Here is a 22,616-nt window from a genome sequence, read left to right as displayed (position 1 = left end):
ACATGAAAATAAAAGATACATATTGGAAACATATTGGGTTGCATCTGAGATTCCCAATTCCCAAGAAAAAGACTCGTCCGAGTCCGCAGAAATGTTAACTGCACTATATAGGGACACAAACTATCTAACATGTATAAGGACGATATATATACTAACATGAAATCGCTAAAGAGCGATCGGCCACATTGCCAACATCTTCAAATTTTAAAGCGTAAAATATATGGAGTTTTACTTTACCAAATATTAAGAGTTCGTAGCTTTAAAACAATATTTTAGAATTCAACGAACAAGTCATTCCAATTTACGGTAAAATTTCGGAGGTTCTCGTGCAGATCAGAAAGTGACCATCGACAAATCAGACGAAAACTTTCGACAAATATTGATTTCATCAGTATTCGTTGAATACTGTAGTAACAATTTCCGTGGATTTCGTTGTATGGGAGAGCAGTCGATATTTATGTGAATTAATGTACATTATAGATAAAATTAATGCTTTCACCGATCTAGAATTTTTGAAGTTTACAATATTTTACCAAAAAGTATGTTTAAATTCTTTTCAAAAGTTAAAATTTTTAAGAGTCTCAGCGGGATTCGAACTCAACTTATAGATCCGTAGCGAATCCTCTAACCCACTATGCTACCCTGTTAGGTAGGAAACTATTTATAAAATAATACTTATTTTAATTTTTTTTTTTTGATAAATAATACGTCACAACATGGAGGTGTCCCATACCACTTTAAGAGCAATTCCTACTAACATTTTGGATCGGTAGGATCATGGGCCACGAATTTACATATCCTTGAAACTGTGATTTTCTTTTAATCCACGAAAATTGATACACACGATTAGTAAAAAAACCACAGTAGGGATTTTTAAATTTGTCAAATTTTCGAGAAAAAAAATCCGTCAAATTGAATTAGAGCTCTTAATGAGCCATTACAAATTTATTTAAATTTGATTTATTGGATAAATAATTATAAAATTTGAAATCATGATTAGATACCTTGTTTTCTTTTAACTGACAAGTCTAAACTTCTTATACGAAAATATCTCGGATCTAACATTGCATTGGGAAGAGGACTTCAACAAAAGGACTTTTTCCAAAAAAAAAAATGGTATGACATAAAAATTCCGTTCGTGAATGCTACTAGCATACTGTATGTCTATACCTTCGAACCAAAACATTTTTACAGGATATAAATAGTGCCTGTTCGCGTCGGTTGACAATGGTTTTTGAGGGGTGTCAATTTCAACTCTTACCCTCCTAAAAAGGAACTATTTATTTTATTATACTGAATGTCTTAATTTTAAAGAAAACTTTTAAACTGCTTTTATATCTGAATGACATGAATTCTATGGCGAGCCGTACGCGCATAGTTTACGCGCATGTAACAATTTGTTGTGTTGCCCGTTGCCAAGTGTGTTGCTAACGCTGAGGGTAATAGAACGGATTATCAACTGCGTCTTCAATAAGATTTCAGTATTTAACATGAAAGTATAATAAAACGGCTTATCACATATCATTCGTCCAGAATATATGCAATCTGTACAAATGTCGGCGTTTCTGGAACAATGTTTCTTACATGTAGCACTTGTGAATTTCTTGATATCATTAATGTTATTTCTATAAACACAAATACTTGTAATCTTTATTATTTGTTTTGACATGTACAAACAAGACAGTCAAAATAAGTTGACGTGCTAGTATATTGTAGTAAACGTTTAAAACTTCATACTTCTATTATCATAAAACTTAACGACAGTGTACAGAGACTGTTGTGGTTTCAAACTATCTGCAACAGAAAGTGCTTTGTGAAAAAAGCCCACGCATTGAATAGTAGACTTCAGCACGATAAAGAGCCGTATGTGACCATTTGCTCTTATTACCACACAAACTTGAAGATATCCATTGCCAATGATGACTTCTCAAAAGAAGCAAAACATTTTTGTCTGGATGTTAATACAAATTTTTGCTCCCAATTTTTTGTAGGTCAGCATTTTGATTTTTGTGAATATACAAAAATTTACGATGGGTTAAATGAGAATGAACCCATTTGTGTTCTATGGTTACTGTATGGAATATTCCGACTCTGACGACGATGTACACACGTTAGTAGCTATACGTATTGCACCTGAAACCATTCTACATATTTATACTTTTACATAATGTCTTTTAAATTGCATTTATTTTAAGTTAATTACCATAAACATTTTTTTCATTGAGTTCCTTTCTCCAATATTACATGTACAATGTTTTATTGACATTGTTTTATCATTAAAATCATTAGATATGATGTGTGTTAATAATTATAATACAGTACATATGTTTTGCAAATGTTGGGCCTTTGTACATGATTGTAATTGTGCTTGTGCATAAATATTTGTAATTTATATCATAGTATATTTACATCTACCGAACATTCCCTCTATTTCTTGCGGAAACTTAATTCATAGCTCTATAGAAAACAGCCAGACTGAAATCTACTAGCAACGTTTATCGATTGGTCGAAACCTACAGCGACCTTAGAAAAATCACGGACTGCACGAAATACACGTTATTATCATGATGATGTCGGACTCAAATTTCCATAGGAGACGATTTGGCTGTTTCTTTTAGCTAACGTACTGATGTACATAAACAGTAATTTAGTGAATTTTACTTTCTTTTTACAATCAATTTATTAATCTGTTAAAAAGATGTAAGTATAAACAATAAAATGCTATCTTTGGTGATTCATGCGGGATATTAAGGTTGCAACATTGCGGAAAAAAATACATAACCCGCTAATTATAACGGGGGTTATATAACTGTCTTCTGCAATGATTAAATAATACTATGAAGTTACATTATTTTATATATATAAATTATTATTTAAACAATAAAACGCTTTTGTTGGTGATTCATGCGGAGCGTGAAGGCAGAACTTTGCAGAAAAAATACATAACCCGGGTTATGCCAATTTTTTGCAATATATAGTCGCTACCTTCATAACCCCTACGGATAATCAGCATTTTATTGTTTATAGATACACTATCAGCATTTTATTGTTTATATATATATCTTTCTTTATTCGACATTTGTTTATATTAAATCGACGGATAAATATAAATACATGTATTTTGTGACATTCCGTGTACATTTTAATATTAATGGTAAATGTGATCTTTTTTACGATTTGAATATGTTTGTGTTTCAATTTTGAAAAAAAAAGAGGAAATTACAACATTGTATTTCAAAAGTACTTGGGTTAAAAATTCGTCATGGATTTAAGTACGTTGATTAAAACTGCTGACGAAAATAACGAAATTCAATCCTCAACGAATATTACGAGCATTATGCAAAACGGGATAGTTGTTCTCCTCAAATCTCGGCCTACTATAGCCGCGGAATTAAGAAATTAAGCTCGGTCTGCGTTTTACAAAACAGCTTATGACATAGTCGTTAATATTCTCAGTTTCATGAAATGATCTTCAATGAACAAATTCTATGGAAATCTATTTATAGAGAACTATATTTTCATTTTACAGTCGAACGTCATTATAGTAAAATATAATAAAGAAATCTTATGATTATTTAGCATTAATTAATTTTGTCGTAAGTTCATTTAATTTGAAAATCAGTCCTGGTCCCATGCAACTAATAAAAGAAACTAAATTAAAAATCTTAACTTCAAAACAATTAATGAATCTGAATTTATTCTAAGAAATTAACATGGGTATCGGACTAAAACAATACTGGTATAAGACTGACAGTCATCTGGAGAAATAAATACCTTTGATGCTGTGAATTTCTTGTGAAAATAGTATCGTTTTCTATATCAACGTGTGTATTTTATATTCAAATACGGGTTCAGATAATGATATATAAATTACAAACTAGTTTATAAAAATATGGGACGAATGTTTATGTATATGATATAGTGACCAAAGCGGGATAACTCCGATCTGAGTCTATAATTAAGGTTGAATAACACACCTGGAAAAAGTCACTCAATTTACATTGTAACTGTAAATTATCTGATTATGAAAGATATAATGATAAATAAACTATACATATGTCAAATAAGCGAAAAATTTGCAAATTGGGGATAAAAAAAAGAATATCTAAAAAAAATGTAAGTAATAACAAAAGCCCCTGCGGGATTCGAATCGGTATAATTTATACGGATCACAAGCCCGACACTTTATCCACTCGACTATGAGGTAAAGAATATATATGTTGTCGTCGATAAAATCTTTTTAATAAAATAAAATGTCGTTTCGATCAGAGGATATCACTGGAAGAAAAAAGTCAAACACGTTATATAGGTATATATATTGATAAAGTGCATGTTCTTATGTGAACACCCTTAAAAATATATTTTTGGCAAAAGCCATGGTCGTGGTAATTGATCTGTTAAAACATTTTAAAAAAGAAACATACAGCAGACATAATATATTATTTCCATATAAAAATTTGAATTAACAAGGAGTTGCATGACCCCCTCTTTCTTGGGAGGTACATGTACGTACATGTACATTATGTGTAATAAATGGAAGTGAAATTATGGAAATCAACAGATAAAATTAAAGGGTACCTGCAGCCAAACCGATGTGAAACATATGTTAAAGAGTTTATTTGCCAAAATTTAATGCAAAAAACCGCATCGAAATCGATGCAAAAATAACGGAGTTACGCCGCTTCAAAGTGGCTATTTTTACCTGCATTGGGAAATCTAATCAAGAGAAAACAGAATTAGGCGATAACGAGGCTTCAGCGGAAGTGACGTCACGAGGTCAACAGGAGGGAAATTTCTTTACAAAGCTATACAAATTAAATTCGATTTTTCAGCCAAAATGATTAATATCGGTCTGATGTTTTGAGGTATCTAGTTATTTAAAGTATTGTAGATTTAGAAATTTGTATTCGTTATTATTTTATAACAGTCAGATTTATTTTTAAAGGATTTTAAAATTTGCTATTCTCGTCGCCCTTTTACCGATGAATACGATATCTTAAAACGCTTGCATGGGCAGTTTTATGTTCATTATTCATTTTTTGATTACATAATATCCTTTCACACATGAGTGATCTGAGACAATGACACAGGTAAACAGGTAAACTAACGAAGCCACTGCTCCGACACACGTGTATCTGGGGTATATATACACATGGTTCACGAGTCTGGTGAACAAAGAGAGGGTTTCACACCTCTGGACTGGTAAATTGATTTGTGTATAATTAGCTACTCAATTCTTAAACAATGAAAAGAAAAATAAATTAGACTGTGTGAAATCAAGCATTCGTAAGCTAATACATGTGTATAGTCCGTCAATCAGTGATGACAGAATCATTCACGAGACTATCAAATAGTAAAACTAATGTTCGAAGTAAATGCCTTTATTGTTGCTTAAATAATGACCAAATTTACAATTCAGCAATATTAACCTTTTTATGTGATCAAGTAATTATTTCGGAAGTAATTACATGTACGTTGGTCTTAATTTCTTATTCAATTAAGTGCGACTTTCTTTCGAGCGCTATGGTCAGCAATTTAACGCGTTAACTCCACATTACTTGAATTGTTATACTGACAACGAATCATTATGAAATCTGAATAAACTTGAACATTTTGACAAAGGATGTAAATAAATGTAAAATGAAATTCCATTATCGTATTTTTAAAAGAATACGAGACAGACTTAATCATGCAGCCATCTTGGACTTTCGCCTTGATCCGTTTATTTTCCCGTGTTTGTTTTTCAAAGAATGCATACTATATTGATTTTTATTGGTCCTATATCAATATTATTGAATAATCAGGCGAAATCATTTGTAATTTTATGCCTTAAACGAGGAATAGACCCAGCGTTGCCTTTTACCAAACATATATTATCAATATTATTAATCAGTTAATAATGTCACGGAAAAATCATTCGAAAGAATGGCAATATTAACAAAATATGTTTCTTAAAACAAAAGGTTGATTAATTGCCATTTTGCAAAGAATGGCAATATTAACAAAATATGTTTCTTAAAACAAAAGGTTGATTAATTGCCATTTTGCTACGTATGCTGTGCATTTATATGCAAAATGTGTTACACATTTGACTAAATTCATGAAGCAAACAATTTTCCGAATTCGGCATTTTTGTTCGATAAAATACGGGTTTAAACTCAAACAACAGTATATTCAGTCATCCAGGGTTGATAAGGAAATAAACAACAGAAAAAAATGTTCATATATCGATAAAACAATGCAAGAAAACGATCTGTTTTCATACGATATTCCTGTTTCTCTTACAGTCGCGTTGACCCCGTGACGTCACAGTTCATCTCGCGCCAAATCGGCTTTATTCAAAACTCGTTCAGGTGTGAAATCGGGTTTTCCCCAAATATCTCGAAAACTACTTATGCGATCGCTGTAAAATTTTCAGGATGATGTTTTTACACATAGATCTTCATTATATCAAAAATTGACCGGCACTGCAGGTACCCTTTAAAGGTCACTCTTTTGAGATTTTTTTTTATTTCTACTTTTTTTAGTTGCTTGTCAACACATTTTGGATGAGCCTGCCCCCCTCCCAACACTTACAAAAATAGATTTGAATTACTTTCATGTAAAATTACGACAACAAACCTGCAGAAAATGGCAATCTTCGAAAAGTTCCTGGTTAAGAATTCTTTTTTCATAATTGAAGTATTTTTTTTCTCGTCACGAGAACGTATAATTGCCAACATTTGTGTGTGACCACATGTATACATGTATGCATGGATATAATTTTCATGTTGCCTATATGCATGTATAAGCACCGAGGACATGGCCACCCGTGCTTGAGGAGAGGAACCGCTAAACATGCGGCAATCTGTACTCTATAGTACCGTCATTTGTATTCGGAAAAAATCTTTCCTCCCGATTCTGGTTTTAGTCAGTATGTTAAAGATGGCTGCCTTTTCTGGATTACTGATGCTTGCTGTGTTTAGTTTAACAATTTCTGCCCCTGTAGACAAGAGGTTGCAGGCATTGAATGACACGCTGTCAGCCATTGAACGTCTTGTTCGCTATTACAAGTCAACTTTTCGGGAGCTGAACATCGATGGACTTTTTGGTTTGCGTGTTTTGGAAGGTAAGTCAGCAGCTGGCTGCAGCCTACTAACTTCCATAGCTGCACAGCTGCAGTCAGCGCCTTGCTACGTTGTCTTCTATAACTACAGCCTTACCATTGCTTACAGGCGTCTTCGATGGATAAGAAGTTTAACTATTCATACAATCTTCTTATTTTTTTTTTTTGCCTTTTTTATTAAACACTGTTAAATAGCTTACTGATAATTATTTCATGTGCAAACCTACATATACCGTTATAATCTGTCCCAAGTTATTGCTTCCATCAATTTTTGATGATTTTTAATAAAAATACACATACCTGTGAAAGAAATACAATTGAAATCGATGAAAGGGAATATATCCAAGATAACTTCATTGAACAATTATCCCTTTTCAATCATAAAATTTCACAGGAACGAAAACAATTTTCTTACGGAGATTTGTGATGGGAAATGTTTACATCTTTTCTCCATTGGGAATACACTCGGAATACATCGCGCAATATTTTAACATTATCATCCGGGCTTATTAATGGCTGATGCAATGCAAAATCTCCGTAGACTTTCAATTTTTTGATTTCATGACCGTAGCTTGAGCACAAAGGTATTTACTATTATTGAAATATCAAGCAAAAAGTGGTGGAAGCAAAAACTCGGGTCAGAGTATAGAAAGAATAATCTTACCGTGACCAGGCTATGATCAGGTCACCGTAAGTTAAACTAAACGCATTCTATCTATAGTCTGTCCCAAGTTATTGTTTCCATCACATTTGGACAATTTTTTTATTAAATACTCATACATGTGAAACAATGAATACAATTAAAGTAGATGAAAGGAAAAATATCCAAAGTACCTTCATTGACACATTATCACTTTTCACTCGGAAAAATTCACAGGAACAAAAACTGATTTCTAATGGCGATTTATAAAGAGAAATGTTTATATCTTTCCTCCATTTGAAAGTCACTCAGAACACCTCACACACTTTTTCAATGTTATCTTCTTCATGGCTGATGCAATGCAAAATCCTCATAGACTTTTTATATTTGGTTTTGTATTTTTTATGCCCCCTACCCCCCCCCCCCCCCCCACAACACTTCAATTTTGCAGCTCAAACATCCTTGTTATTAACAACAGTTTAGCTTTAATTATTATACTTACCATATCAATAGATTTTTGTTGCCATCATTTGATTAAGGTACTTTTAAAAAGTAGTTTTCACAAATAAAAAAAAACACTGTCTATATTATACTAACAATATCTTCAAACCATTCCAGCTAGAATCCATCATAACTAATTGAAAGATCAATATCTAACTCAATATTACAGTGGTTTATGTAGGATCTGCTGTTTTTTTCTCTCTGAAGTGTCACTGTGTTCACTTGCCATGGAAAAAGAAATGCAATTTTTGGGTAATATGAACTGAGAATGCCCAAGTCTAGAATTGAACATTGTGATTTTGGGATTCACTTATTTCAGTTACGAGGGTCAATCAAAAAATACAAAGACAATGTGACTGTCTATCATATATTTTTCATGAAAGTCATACTTAACAGATTAACCTGTGCACCAACACTAATGTTATTGATATGCGAAGTTTTAGTCCATTTGATGAAACGGTATTTTTGTTACCCTTTTTAAAAACAACATGTTTTGTCACCACGGTTGCACGGTAATGTTAAAAACATGACGTCAACATTAAACACGCACAGTTTATAGATATACCCCATCTTTATATCATGCTTAGTCTCTTGTGTCTTCAACCTAACAATTTAAAATGGCACTGAACCACTTTACATCTTATTTGCACACATTTTTTCGAGAATCATAAGTTAGTTCTTCAAAGTTTTCATTTTCTAACCTGTATCTCTTAGTTTACAGTAAGAATAACCCTGAACGTTGGTTGACGTTAATTAATTATTTTTTGACCAAATATTTTCAGATATTCTACTCTCTTTCGCACTGTTTTATATTCAAAATACAATTACCACCACCCCAACACAATTTGCCGCGACGTCCAGCGACGTCGATGTTTTTAGTCAATTCTAAAGAGGACTATCTGTCTTTAGTTACTAATATCTGTTCGACAAAACAATATATTCCATCATTATTTGGAACATAGAACACCATGACTATACTGAATTTGAGGTTTCAATATTATTTTGTTTTAAGCCCAATTTATAGAGATATTATTTTCAACATTATATGGTTTATTGTTGACATAACACAAATTTTGACCGTGCGCTGTGACCTCATTTTTGCAGGATTAGATTCTAAATAATTTTAGAAATAAAAGAATTTATTTACTTTTTTCTTGCAAATTGTTTGAAACTATTGCTAAATTATGTCTACTAAATTTAGTAATGATATGACGTTAAGTACCATAGCTATGACAAAAGTCTTCGTATTTTTTGATTGACCCTCGTAAGTGCACATCAGCCATTGTTCATGCCAATTCCAAATTATATTGCTTTTAAATGTACAAGACTGCTTGATAATGTATTAGTTTCTATATCAGTAGTAAAGAACTAAGAACAATATGCAGTATGAAAAAAGAATAAGCCTTAAGAATAATTATTTATAAAAAATGAAACATCCTGTTGATAAAAACTTATTAGTAATCCCTACTCAGTGATTTTGCATTCTACTATTACAGTAGTAATAATAAAGTTATAACTTGCAAAATTTTTTGTAAAATGCTTAAATATGGGTACATTACTGATCATTTTTAAAGGAATAGTAATCTTTGAACCTTGGGTTGGGGTGGGGTTTGGGGAGGGAATAGTGCATTTGCATTATACAACTGTAAAAAAAAAAGTATACAAGTTTCAATTGCTACTTTAACTTAACCAAAAAAGGGTTAAAATTTTTTCCTAATTTTTTAACATTTTGATGTTAAAAGAATTGAAAATGAACTTAACAAATATTTACAATTACGGCACATTACTTTTTGTATGATATTTTGGGAAGAATTAAAATTGGTTGAATTCTACATTGCATTGTATTTGATGTATTAACACACCAACTATATATGTACATCTGTCACCAGTCATTATGAAAATGGAACTGACCATTTATCATTCTAAGTGGAAAGACTATCAGGATAATTTCCACTACACCTAACCAATTAGCATTTCCTGTTCAACAGTAGTCGATATGCATCACTTCAGTACTGTACATTATGTTGTATCACTGCACAAACACTCTTTCCCTATTATAACTAGGTCAAATGAATACATTATAAAGTGGCACTTAGAAATTTTAGTTTTTGGCTGTACATTGTTTTATTTAAATGGTATTTTATTCAATATTGAATGGAATGAGGCAGCAGACACATCCTTATTGAGCCATCTCTGTGAACTGGCTGTTGGCAGTTATAGCTGATTTTGCTGTGTTTGACAATTTAAGTGTAGCAAAGTATTGTTTTAGCTCTCCTAAACTTAGGACTCAAGTGAGCATTTTTAAACATCTTTCATCTGTCCTTTTTCTTCCCTCAATATGTCTCAGTGTTATCTATACATATATTAATGGTTCTTGATTCTCAGGCTAAACATTTCAATATATAATGGGACAAGCAGTTTATTTTATTTCAATTGCATGATTTGAAAAGGGGAATACATGTAACTTATATTTTAAACTTAAAATTTAATCTTAATTGAACTAACCCCAATTTCAATATGACAGTAAAAGTATTCATTGTGGCAGCATTTGACTGAAAACCAGTTTATTTCTTTTAACCTAGTTCTCTGAATAAAATGGACAGAAGTGCTAACCATAACCATTGATGTCAATTTTTTATAAAGAGATTGGTACAAGTTTTAGATTAATTAAGTTGTACAATTGTAGGGCAGTTAGAAATTTTGCTGGAGAGATTTGACAAAGGTGAAAATGGAGGCCTCTCCATGGACATCAGAACCCGAATACAGAAGCTTAAGCAGGAGGCCACAAGCATCAGTGAGGAGGCAGTCAGCTTCGTCAAGAAAGGGGATGAGGAGTACTACAAGGACCTCCACTTTGTCGTCAGTCGTCCATGGATCCTGTGGAAAAGTCAGCGAGTTCTCAACTTCAGCACTCTCTGGAGCCATGATGTCTATTTCAGCAATAAAAGTAATGCCTGGGAAAATATATGTGTACAAATAAAAGGGTTAATATTTGATCGCTGATTTCATGTCAGAATATTACAACTGTTTTTCATTATGAGAACTTCAGATCATCAGTCTGTAATGGGGAAGATAGTCTGAATGAAGAAAAAATGTTTGCTATAAGAAAATATTGATATTGATATTAATTACATTTTATATATGCGATGAATTTTTAAAGACTTGGTCAGTCAATGTAAAGAAAATAATCTTTAAATTTATGACTTTTGAAAGTTCTGAAAAAAATTATTGTGGGATTTTGGTTTTTTTGCATCTTAATAATACATATTATATAATATTAACAAAGTTGCCATGAAGGATAAGTTACAAACAATGTATTAAATTGTAAATTCTCTGGCATACAGAGATGTTGTAGAAGTCTTGTTGAAACTTAATTTCAGAGAAATTGTCAGAGAGTGAGTCGGACCATTGTATGACTCAGTTGACAGGGACCCTGGGTAAAGGGTCGTCGGCAATGTGTCAGATCAAGGAGGATTGTGTGGAGCTAATGACAAGCCAAGGATTGACGGGCTACGGAATCACACACCAGATCCTGTGGTCCATGTTGTCTGAACAGGTAGGTTGCACACAGATGATGACGGGCTACGGAATCAGGCACCAAATCCTTTGGTCTTTGGTGTCTGACCAGATAGGTAACACAGGCTTATGTAGGTCTTGTGAGGGACTTTTTATATAATCAGGCACCTAAACAAAACAGATGTGTAACAGCCTAATGTAGGTGTAGTTTACTAGTCAATTTTACACAAGAATCTGTGGTCCATGTCGTGTGACTAACCAGGCTTCTGATTTTGTGGTAAACAATATAACATGCACAAGGTATTGTGGTCTATGTTAACAAAACAGGATATAAAACAAGCTTATGTAGATTTTGTAAACTACTGTAGATTCCTTAATGTATGATTACTTATTTCTGCAATTCAATCGTTTTCATCCAATGGTGAGAGCATAAAATCTTGAATGCTGAATGTTTATCATAGTTTTATGTAGTTTACATATGTGCGAAAAATAAGAGCAAGATTTTAAAATCTGTGAGGTGCTTCTTGTGATTTCAAGTGAATAATGTTTCTTAATGAGGAATCTAATTATATTATGACATGCCAGATAAGCCAGATTCTGTTGTAATCATACAATATATAGTGAAGCTGAATGTCTTTTGTTTCTTTTAGGCAGGGTGTTTGAACAGCATGAAGGCTTTGTTTGAGAAACATGGGAAATCAGTAGATGATTTTCAAACAGAGTTTTGTACAAACAACTTCCTGGAGATGATTCAAACAGTTCATATCATACTCACGGAAAATATAACACCAAGATTTCAGGATCTATTCCTTGAGCAACGTAAGGCATAGCTTATATCAAGGATAATACTATTTACATTTATATATTTCTCTTAACACTAATTTGAAAAATAAGTAGATTAAATTAAACATTAAAATAAATTAGGAAGATCTTATTAAGTGAATTGCAATTTTGTGAAATACATACGTTCTTCTTTTGTTTTGTATTTTTAAACTATTATCAAGATCAAACTATTTTTCAGAATTTGTTTGTCCGAATATTGGATTTTATGAGTTCCTATCCAGCTCGTACCTGTATGAAATCATTCATTGGCAAAGGAAAAGCGGCTGCTTTGGCAGCATGCCAAGAACGGTAAATTCAAAAGACAAAGATGACTTTGATTATGATTATGAAGATGATACAAAAAAGGACAATATTCCTGTTCAACTTCAAAAACAGGGCCTCCAAAATGATTCACACAATGCTGTAGTGGTGCAGAAAGGTCAAAAACTGGTACAGCAGTTCACTAACCAAGATAACAAGAAAGTTAAACCTCAAGATATCCTTACAAAACCTTCACAGAGAGGTTTGCTGTCTTTTCCCGACTCCAGAACTTTTAGAAGCAGGAAGTTATTGGTTGAGAAAGCCATGTCAGGTATTTTGATATTGCAACAATTCCAAGTTTATTTCACAGTGGTTCCAATAAAAATGTTACTTATAGATCATAATGATTTAATTTTGGCTTCATATAATTAGCTATTAAACGAATTCACTTTATTATATTTACATCTACCAAGTATGATTCCTTCTATTTCTAACGAAAACTTATTCTAAGTTAATTCATAGCTCTATAGAAACATCCAGACTGAAATTTACAAGCCCTGTTTATCGATTGGTCAAAACCTACAGTGACTGAAACCAACATGAAACTGAAAGGACTAAAACCGACAAGCCCTGTATATCGATTGGTTGAAACCTACACCAACCTAAGAAAAATCATAGACTGCTTGAAATAATTTTGATGATGTCGGACTCAAATTCCCATAGGAAATGATTTGGCTGTTTCATTTAGCTAACGTACTGATGAACAATACCAGTAGTTTAGTAAATTTTATTTAATTTTTAGAATTAATTTATTAATTTGTTAAAAGAAAGATGTAAATATAAACATTAAAATGCTTTCTTTGATGATTCATGCGAGTTATGAAGGCAGCAATCATTGCAGAAAAAATTAACATAACCCACAACTGCGGCTTATGTATTTTTTCTGCAGTGTAGCCACCTTCATATCCCTCATGAATCACTAAAGAAAGGATTTTATTGTTTAAGTAAACAAAACCTTTGCCTTTATCATTATAGTACATGCATGCAAATTATATCAATTCACTTGATGTTACATTTAAATTTTGTACACACTAAATTGATGAATTTTCTGAATTTTATAGCAGAAAGTCATATAATGATATGAATCAGATCTTTACCTTTGTTATACAATATAGCTTAATATTAGGCAGTTTATACTTTATAAGCTAAAGATGAACAAGTTGTAATAATAAATAACGTTTGACCTGTATTGACCTGTGCTTTGTTTGTGACAGGTGGATGTCTGGCCCATAAGACGGCAGTAGGGGCAGGGGCTCTGGTGATGTACCTGAGATATCTCATCTACCCAGGATCCTCAGACATTTTCAAAAACCATGCTTTCATCAAATCAAAATTATCAGCTGCTAAACCTTTAACAGACAATGAAGACATAGCCTATGCACTGGCCATGGGACAGACCTTCAAGGACATCCCTAAAGCAATTCTTGATAAAACAGCTGTAAAAAAACAGGACCATGCAATGAAAGCCAACAGAACACTGCTTAAAAATGACTACAACCAACCAGGTGCTCTGAATAATAATGTCCTTGCTGCTCAGTTGTACGGTAAAACTGATAAGGAGGAGTACTATTCAAACCAGAGGGAAAAGCATGAATACTACGATGATAAGAACGAGTCACCAGAGTATCCCAAAAATGATGCCAAGAAACCCAACCAGGACGTCATGGTGCGCTTTGATAACGCGAAAGCCGACAAGAACAACTATTTAGACGAGGACTACAAAGACGAGGACTACAACGAGAAAGGTGATGACAAAGAGGAGGAGGAGGATGTGAAAAACCAGGACCGAGATTACCCGTACTACGACGTCAATCAGCGGAAACAGCAGGAGGAGGCGGACAGAATAGAGAGGGAGGATAAAGACCAGTATATGATAAAACGAGACAAAGGGGGGCAACCTGACCCTGTGGGGGGTGTAGGGGAGAAGGTCGTGATCCCCGGTCAGCCGGACGGACCGTCCCTGGGGACTGTAATGATGGGGTTCAGTGCTGTGTTTTGTGTTCTGTTGTTTTTTGTCTATCGTTTTATAAAGAGCAGGAGAGTTAATATACACTACAGTTTGAGATCTTTGATGAGGCGAATGTAAGAACCTTCACATTGATGAGGCGAATGTAAGAACCTTCACATTGATGAGGCGAATGTAAGAACCTTCACATTGATGAGGCGAATGTAAGAACCTTCACATTGATGAGGCGAATGTAAGAACCTTCACATTGTATAAGATCACTGATGAATGTGGTTGTTTGGTATGGTGCATATTTATTAAGTGGTTCTTGCCATTAGTCATTGATTCATGTAAAAGGTTTATTCCTCATCAGATACTTGTGAGTATTGAATACAGTATATTTTCAGAAGTTCATATACTTAAACATATGGGTTTCAATTTGATGAGCAGTTACATTTCCATTTTATGTTCACACATAATTTGTACTGATTTTGGTTTTTCTTCGTAATTAGATATTGTTATTGAAACATAAAGCAAATAATTACATAAATAATTATAAACAATGATTATGTCTTAGGAATGTATCAAGTTTTTGTGTTATATTAAACCCACAAGGCTGCTGAGATTGTGTAAATTACAATGACAATGTTGAAAAATATCTAAAGGGTAAAATTTATTATTAGTGCAGAAAGAGTTGTTACCCCTTTTATAGAATAAGTATTACATGTAATGTCAAAGGGTCAGAAAGAGGTCACCTATTTCACTTTTACTTGTGTTTTAATAATTAGCTGTATAATTATATTACCAGCTAAATATAATTAATTATAATGTAATTATATAAATTTTAAATTTTCCACTTCCATGCATCATAATTTACCACAAGTCTTCCAGGAGCTGTGTAAATGAGGATACTTGTGTTTGTCTGAAGTGATCATAGCAATGTCCATGTTCTGAAACAATCAAATTGTGTGCCTGTTCAATATTATTTTACCACTAGTCTAGAGTGCATTATTTCAAACACAGATGTTTGTTTTCATTTCTTTTTATACAATTCAGTATTTATTGTAGAGTATTTAATAGGGTTTTGAATCTGCTTTAATGATTAGGTGCAGGTTTTTTCTTGATCAAAGAGAAATAATTTCTGCAAAGATTTTCTCAGAAGACAAAAGTATAAATGTTTTGAGCAGAATTTTTCTGATTCATTGTTTGCCATTTTAAGTGATTTTCCTTGAAAAAGCCTGTGTATATATATATCTCATATTTGTATCTGCAGGCTTTTCTTTGTGTCATATAGTGTGTCCTAAACTTACATAAAGCATATATTTAAACAGTAAAATGCTTTCCTTGGTGATTCACAGCTGACAGGGGATATGAAGTTAGCGACATTGCCAAAAAAAAACCAAAAAAACCCCCAAAAAACCATAACCCGCGTTAGCAGGTTATGTAATTTTTTTCTGCAATGATCGCTACCTTCATAGCCCACATGATACATCAAAGAAAGCATTCTATTGTTTATATTAACATCTTTCTTTTAACAAATTAATAAATCGGTTATAAAAAGTTTGTAAAATTAACTACAATATGGTTAATGTACATAGGTAAGTTAGCTAAAAGAAACAGCCAAATCGTCTTCTGTGATACTTTGAGTCTGACATCATCATGATTATTTCGTGCAGTCCGTGATTTTTCTTATGTCGCGGTAGATTTCGACCAATCGATGAACGGGGCCTGTAGATTTCAGTCTGGCTGTTTCTATAGAGCTATGAATTAACTATAAGTTTTCGTAAGAAATGGAGGAAATAATACTTGGTAGATGTAAATATACACATATATTATGAAAATGATTTTGTATGCTTGACATGAGAAGGTATAGATTGCAGTTATTTAGACAGCTTAAACTGTAAATAAGGATATTTTTAGAAGTTTAATTTTATGGTTTCCTTTGGCTTAAAAATTGGGGGGGGGGGGATTATTGCCATTAATTTTGCAAAATGTACCTATGGTTTTGTAACATAATATATATCTAAATTTTATTTCTATAAATGATGTAAAAATTGTTGTATACAAATATGAGGTTGTATATTATATGCAAGTTCCCGAATGTAGGCATATTTATAAAAAAGACAGTTTGCAGATATAACATCTTAAATGTCCTACAGAGAGAGAGAGAGGAGAGAGAGAGAGAGAAGTATATTATTATTTTTTAGTATTTTACATATATTGTTTAATAACTTTGCATGAAGGTATATGACGTTATAAGGTCAAATTTAGAGTGTTTGACGTAAAATATGTCCACATTTAATGTTTTCTAGTTTTTTTTAAATGTACTTCGCAATACAGTATGGTGCACTATTTGTTTTTTACTTGCCACTAATATAGGCCTTCCACAAACTGATTCAGGAAGCACTGGTGTTATGTAAACAAAATATTTAATTTAAAATCATTGATAAACATTAAACGTTTGAATCTTTTAAAATACTTGAAATCCATCACATTTAGTTGAATCCACAAACTAAAGATAAAGTGCCATGATCAATGTTTATGTTTATGTGTCCGTCTGGTTCATGCATCAACTTGTTAACTGCATGGCAATTATTGTATTTACTGTGATATACACCGAAAATATTATCTTTGAAAGTGATTAAAGATTTTGTTATTTATACAAAATATGTACAAGTGGTACAGCTAGTTTTGTCCGAATGCATTCAAGTCTGAGAGGAAGATGGTTTAATTTTAACGGTATTTTGATGATAAGCAGCCAAAGAATATGCATGGTATTCATAATTAACACCAGCGCCTGTTACATTTTTATGTATATGGTATATGTTTTTGGTGTTTTAACAATTTTTCAATGAATTTAGAAACTTGTTATTTTTTAAAACTGATTTGCATACTTGTTTTGTCCAATTGTACGTTTTTGAGTATTTGTATGGATATTGGGTTGATATATTTATAAAAGGAGACGGCAAATAAAGCTGATAGCGTAAGCACAGACTTGTTTAGATGTACTCTGTAACTAGTTGGTAGAGCTCTCTGATGCGGGGATAGTTTCCATGTTTCTTTTTTCATCACTGAGTCTTCAAATTTTCCTCAGTGGTAATTGTTGCAGCCATTTGATATTGAAATACAGTTAGCAATTTAAACTGCATGATTGAAAATAACAAGTTTGCTTATACCTCTACTTATTTTTCACTATATGAGAGTAATTCGATATATTTCGCCGATTCCCTAAGAATCCCCGTAAACAGACCGATTCCCTGCAAAACAGGCTGCTTCGCCTCGGGAAATAGACTTGCTCTCGGGGGACTGGAATCTTCCTGACTCCCTCAATGATAGTCAATGGTATACTTTAATTGTATAATACGATTTCTATGTAAATTAATTTTCGGAGTATTTGAAGGCTAGTTATTTCTTATGCCCCCCTTCGAAGAAGGGAGGACATATTGCTTTGCTGCTGTCTGTCGGTCGGTCCACCAACAGTTTCTTTGCAGAGGCTGAACATATTGTAATGAAATTTAGTATACAGGTTTATCATAATAATATCTAGGTCAAGTTCGATTTGGGGTACAATCGAGCAATTTTCGACAGAGTTGTGCCCCTTGGACGTAGAAAAATTCCATTTATTTGCAGTTTCCGTTCATTTTCTCTGCAGAGGCTGAACTTATTGAAATAGAATTTAGTATACAGGTTTATCATAATGATATCTAGATCAAGTTTGATTTTGGTTACAATCGAGCATGTGCCCCTTGGACGCAGAAAAATTCCATTTATTTGCAGTTTCCGTTCATTTTCCTGGCAGAGGCTGAACTTATTGAAATAAAATTTAGTATACAGGTTTATCATAATAATTATATCTAGATCAAGTTTGATTTTGGTTACAACCGAGCATGTGCCCCTTGGACGCAGAAAAATTCCATTTATTTGCAGTTTCCGTTCATTTTCCTGGCAGAGGCTGAACTTATTGAAATAAAATTTAGTATACAGTTTTATCATAATAATAATATCTAGGTCAAGTTCGATTTTGGGTACAATCGAGCAATTTTCGACAGAATTATGCCCCTTGGACGTAGAAAAATTCCATTTATTTGCAGTTTCCGTTCATTTTCTTCGCATAGGATGCACATATTGAAATAAAATTTGGTATACAGGTTTATCATAATAAATATAGATCAAGTTTAATTTTAAGTTTAAGATCAAGCATTTTTTTGACAGAGTTATGTGTCTTGGACTTAAAAAAAAATTCAAATTATTTGCAGTTTCCGTGCATTTTCTTCGCATAGGATGCACATATTGAAATAAAATTTGGTATACAAGTTCATCGTAATAATATTCAGAAAAATTTCAATTATTTGTTGTTTCCGTTCAGTTTCCAAGGGAGGGGGGGGGGGGGCATAAGTGTTTTACAAACATCTCTTGTTTTTTAAAAACTTTATGAAAATCATATCGTATAGCGATGTGCACTTTTAAAGTATTTGGTTCGATTTCATCATGACATACATGTACGAGTCATAAACAAAGAAAAAAAATCCCTGAAATGTAGAAAGTACCGGTAAATAAAAATGCCTTCACTTACTTGGCATTGGGGAAAATGTATGCAAACAAACTTTACAAATAACTTAATATCTTGATTAATGGTCCATATTCTCTTCAAAGATATCATGAAAACAATGTACAGTGTAGAGAGTGCTCTTGTTATGTTTTGTGGCGCTTTCTCCCGTCTTTTGCGAATTCCTCTGTCTATGGTATGCTGGATAAAAAGATTGCACAACCAACTATATGACACAGAGAAATACAATGAAAAACACTAATGTCATTGCTTTTGACAACTTGGAAAGAATTTGGCGCTGTATCAAGGAGACGTTTGTCAGCAGTTTCAGTAATCATACTTCACTTGCGGAACACGGCGGGGACTTGCGTGAACAATGGCTGGTTGGGGCGCCGCGTCCATTCCCCTGAGGGTTGCTCTGATCGTTCTTTGCCTGGCTCTAGTGGTCTTTGTGATCGGTTTTGCGACCAAAGGATGGGCCCATAACAAGTTCGGTACCGATATCATTGCCGAGGCGATGCGTATTCCAGTGTACGTGGAACACGAGATAGGACTCTGGGCTTATGACGTCTGCTACACAGAGCGAGGCGGCGGCCTGAACAAGTACCTGCGGTACGCCAGGTATTATCAGTGCGGCGATCGTGATATTGGACTTTTCATCGATGGTTTACGTTGCGGAGGTAAGATTGGGTTCTAAAAAAGAAACAAACAGAAAACTGAAGTATATATGCAATGAAATATTTCAATATGCTAAAAAAACACGTAGTTTCATTTTAGCTTTGATTTCAGTGTTCGGGAAAAAGTATGCAATGTACTCGGACATGCACTTGTAATTTGACACTAAAAAAAGTATAGAGAAGTAAAAAAGCAAAGAAGCGTACATAAAATGCAAAATGTGCTGGTGATTTCGTTTGAAATGAATTTTTCAAAATAAATATGAAGCACTGAAAATTACTTTGAACCACTTCATTGTATTTAGAGCTATTTGACTTAGTATTATGGCTACTAAGTCTGGTTTATGGAAAAGTCCAGAATAAATAAACCGTTCATTTTGCTGCTCTACGTGGTTGATATCTTCATATAATGCACGATAACCTGGGCTGCGTTCAAGATCGTAGGAGCTGGTCTTGCCGCAAGGTCGTAGATATCTATAGGTCTCTAGAACTGACCGCCAGGTTAGCCGCCAGGTCTCTGATTTAAGTCGGAATTGTTCATCTAAACACATGTATTATCGACATAACTTGTAAATTTCAAGCATGAATACGCATGTTTAAATTCATTATAACTTATAGGATGAGCAAAATATTACTAAATAAGATTTTCATATTTGTTACAAATTGGTTAGTAATATAGCCCATGAATTTGATGCTTAGCAATAAAAATTTGGGCTAGGAATATCTACTTAGCGGCCACAGGCACCTGACGTTATTAATTTTTGTTATAATAAATACCCCATACTTAATAATACAATAACGACATGTGCTTGTGGTAGCGGCTAGGTCGGTTAGCTTTTCTATTTAACAGCATAGCTGCTACGATCTTGAACGCAACCCTGAATTTTGACGAGGTGTGATCATATCGACGTTAGTCGTACATACCACTGCTTCGGTCATGAAGTTTTCTTTCACACAGAAATAGAACTGTTTTAACAAGAGCTTGGACTTTCTGTGGGATGTTACTATCTAGTTTGCTCATCAAAACAAGCTGTCAGATATTGACCTCCTTTCTTCTAATTCCCTAAGAGAAGCTCATTATTATTCATAGAATGTCAAAACCGGAAAGTTGTTTGCCAAGATCTGCTCTGCTGTATGAAATTGACGCTGATTCAGCGAAATTTACATCCCTGCGTAAAGTAGGGCGAGTGTCATTGCGTTCAATATATTCATGTCTTTTAGCCAATGACTGGGCAGTTAACCATGAGTAGACCCCGCCTTCAACAAATCGGAGTTTGTCACGTACTGCCAAAAGTCCAAGCTCTTGTTAAAACGGTTCTACCAGTACTTGTGGGTTTTTTTTACACGCCAACATGCTTACTAGCAGCCACTGCAGAGATAATAAAAATTGTTGGCATCCATAGATTGGTATGTTAGCGTATTAAACCAGTGACGAATCCTGGATTTATTGAAAGGGGCCCCAAGAAGATAGGGATTTGGGGGACCACCTTGATTCCCCAGTGGGTCCAGGGCAAAGCTCTAATGCGGCCTGGGAAACCCCCAGCTAATTTGACATTTATTCTATAGTTATACAATTTTTCTTTTTTAATTTTTGTCCCAAGTGGTTGGGGTTATAGAAAACAGTATGCTATAATTGACATTCTTATCTACCAACAGACTGGTACCACGCGGTACAGGGCATCGAGTGCCTGGGGCTGATTCTGATGGTCGCTGCCCTCATTCTTCTCTTCCTCTACTTCTTTGTTCAGTCTATGAAGCAGAGAAAATACCTACTTATCACCATAGGACTCACATTTGGCGCTGGTAAGAACAATTACTCTATCTGGAATAAAATAGATGTACGGCTATATACATGAGGAGGTATTTTATCTTATACTCTATTGGAATTGTCCAGTTTCGAAGTTACTTTGACAGTGTGGTATATGTTTATACAATGTACCGAGCTCGAGTAAGGTGTGCTGAAATTGATTGTTATTTCGTTAGAGGATATATAGCTTGCAGTAAAGCAAAGAATATATGATAAACTCCATTTCCCCCCTTTTTTTCAGTCGTGTTCATTATAATTGGTGTCGGAATTTACGGGTCTAAAATCAAAGACATATATTACAAGTTGGGATGGTCCTTTGGCGTGACGATAGCTGGCGCTGTACTAGCCGCCGTAGCAGGAATCGCAGAAGTTATTGTGCTCCTGAAGTGAGAATATTTCCTGCTAGAGTGAGCTACCCTGCCTTAATATGAAAAGCTGGACAATGAAAACGTAAAGCGCAAAATTTTGTTACTATTTGAATTTTTTCAAGCGAAATTTTAATTTCGGAATACTGTGAAGTATTTAAGCTTCAGGATGTGTATTTTACTACTTCCCGAAAAAAATTCACTATGTTGTGTTATTGCATTACTGTCATAGAGGCTGACTGGTGTTCGATTCGTTAGAAATACGAGCGCGGTTTGATTTCACAGATATGAAATAAAACTTAAAAATGTAATCTGAATTATTGTTTTCCATAGACAGTTAGTGCTCAGTTCATTTCTGTTATTATTTATTTGGC

At 33.6% G+C, this 22,616-nt stretch overlaps 2 protein-coding genes across 2 annotated transcripts; both read left to right on the top strand.

The window, feature by feature from the left end:
* The first annotated feature begins 6,904 nt into the window (after positions 1-6,904).
* Positions 6,905-17,842, top strand: LOC128178246 (uncharacterized). Its single transcript, XM_052845332.1, has 6 exons — positions 6,905-7,108; positions 10,933-11,193; positions 11,627-11,802; positions 12,413-12,581; positions 12,784-13,176; positions 14,120-17,842. The coding sequence occupies exons 1-6, from the start codon at positions 6,916-6,918 to the stop codon at positions 14,989-14,991; spliced, it is 2,064 nt and encodes a 687-aa protein (XP_052701292.1). The 5' UTR covers positions 6,905-6,915; the 3' UTR covers positions 14,992-17,842.
* A 1,460-nt stretch (positions 17,843-19,302) lies between these two features.
* Positions 19,303-22,522, top strand: LOC128178258 (uncharacterized). The gene is made up of 3 exons (XM_052845353.1): positions 19,303-20,076; positions 21,727-21,873; positions 22,119-22,522. The coding sequence occupies exons 1-3, from the start codon at positions 19,773-19,775 to the stop codon at positions 22,265-22,267; spliced, it is 600 nt and encodes a 199-aa protein (XP_052701313.1). The 5' UTR covers positions 19,303-19,772; the 3' UTR covers positions 22,268-22,522.
* The last annotated feature ends 94 nt before the right edge of the window (positions 22,523-22,616 follow it).

This window comes from Crassostrea angulata, chromosome 3, assembly GCF_025612915.1.
Source record: "Crassostrea angulata isolate pt1a10 chromosome 3, ASM2561291v2, whole genome shotgun sequence".
NCBI lineage: Eukaryota > Metazoa > Mollusca > Bivalvia > Ostreida > Ostreidae > Magallana > Magallana angulata.
Note: the sequence above shows the minus strand (reverse complement) of the source record. Positions and strands in the feature narration are given on the sequence as shown.

Coding starts and splice junctions, on each gene's coding strand:
- LOC128178246 (XM_052845332.1), top strand. CDS start 6,916: ATGTTAAAGATGGCTGCCTTTTCTGGATTACTGATGCTTGCTGTGTTT. Junction 12,582..12,783: donor GGATCTATTCCTTGAGCAAC/GTAAGGCATAGC, acceptor ACTATTTTTCAG/AATTTGTTTGTCCGAATATT. Junction 13,177..14,119: donor GGTTGAGAAAGCCATGTCAG/GTATTTTGATAT, acceptor TGTTTGTGACAG/GTGGATGTCTGGCCCATAAG.
- LOC128178258 (XM_052845353.1), top strand. CDS start 19,773: ATGGCTGGTTGGGGCGCCGCGTCCATTCCCCTGAGGGTTGCTCTGATC. Junction 20,077..21,726: donor CGATGGTTTACGTTGCGGAG/GTAAGATTGGGT, acceptor ATCTACCAACAG/ACTGGTACCACGCGGTACAG. Junction 21,874..22,118: donor AGGACTCACATTTGGCGCTG/GTAAGAACAATT, acceptor CCTTTTTTTCAG/TCGTGTTCATTATAATTGGT.